The sequence below is a fragment of the Octodon degus genome, unplaced genomic scaffold (assembly GCF_000260255.1).
Source record: "Octodon degus isolate 3935 unplaced genomic scaffold, OctDeg1.0 scaffold00164, whole genome shotgun sequence".
Classification (NCBI taxonomy): Eukaryota; Metazoa; Chordata; class Mammalia; order Rodentia; family Octodontidae; genus Octodon; species Octodon degus.
Genome location: NW_004524740.1, coordinates 4,409,505 through 4,410,566, shown reverse-complemented (window position 1 = coordinate 4,410,566; position 1,062 = coordinate 4,409,505). Strand labels below are relative to the sequence as shown.

Below are 1,062 nucleotides of genomic sequence, written 5' to 3'. Positions count from 1 at the left end.
TTCTCTTCCAAAGAATTCAAACTGATTTCCACGAAATTCTCACAGATTTTTGAAGTGAATCCTTTCTCGGCCAGGAGGATAAAGGCCGGGGCCCGAGTCATTCTCCACCGGCCGGGGTACCCAGCAGATGGCGCTGTCTCAGTAGCCACCAGCGGGCTGCCGGGTCCCCGGGGCGCACCGCCTCGGCCGAAAGCTTCCCTGCCCTCCCTCCTCGCTCCCCCTCCCTACGGAGCCCGGGCCCACGTGACCTCCGGGCGGCCAATGGGCGGGCAGGGAGGGCGAGCTGGTCCCTGTGGCCGCCATTAAAGCGAAGGGAAAACCCGTGAATTCGGATTAAAGGGGGAAAAACACCGCCCGCTGGGCCCACAAAATGGGGGAAGACTACGGCGTCCAGGCGGTGAGGCCGCGGCAGAGCCGACGCTAGACAGACTCGTCCTAGGGACAACACGAAGACAGCCAGAGCATGGACGGACGCCGCCTGCACCAGCACCACCACCTCCGCCACTGAGGAGACTGGGCTTAAGGACATCGCCGCTGCCCGGCCGGCGGCCCGGCTTCTCCGGCTCTCACCCTTCGCGGGCGCCTTCCTACCCGGGAGAACCCTCCGGGCCCCGGGCTCTGCGGACTCGGATTCCCTTCCGATTCTTAATTGTGTCATTTCTTATTTTTCCCGTGGAAGGGACCCACGTCCCCGCCGCCGCCCCCCAGAGGGGAGACGCGCGTCCGCGGGCTCCGCAGTCCGGTCGGGCGGCGGGGGGGTGTGCGGGGAAGGAGGGAGGGCGGCCGGGCGGCGGCGGCGGCGGAGGCGGCCGCCTCCTCCTCCTCTCCCACCGCCCCCCAACCACCAGCACCAGCACCCCCCCGCCCTCCCCGGTGTCTGTGTTTCTCTCTCTGGTCGGAGGCGGCGGTAATGGCGGATGGTGGGTTGTGGCGCCGGCGGCGGCTACTGTGAGGGACGATGAGTTCCTCCGTGCCGAACGGGGCCAGCCTGGAAGATTGTCACTGTAACCTCTTCTGCCTGGTGAGTGCCGGGGCGGCGGGCCGGGGCTGCGGCGGCGGCGG

At 67.9% G+C, this 1,062-nt stretch overlaps 1 protein-coding gene across 3 annotated transcripts in view; it reads left to right on the top strand.

Annotated features, from left to right (window-relative positions):
• The first annotated feature begins 856 nt into the window (after nt 1–856).
• Nucleotides 857–1,062, top strand: part of Med13 (mediator complex subunit 13) — a 112,512-nt gene continuing 112,306 nt past the window's right edge. For all 3 annotated transcript variants that reach the window (XM_023703123.1, XM_004643027.2, XM_023703122.1), the window contains exon 1: nt 857–1,021. In XM_023703123.1, the coding sequence (XP_023558891.1) occupies nt 959–1,021 (63 nt within the window). In that variant the 5' untranslated portion in view covers nt 857–958. The remainder of the gene's footprint in view (nt 1,022–1,062) is intronic.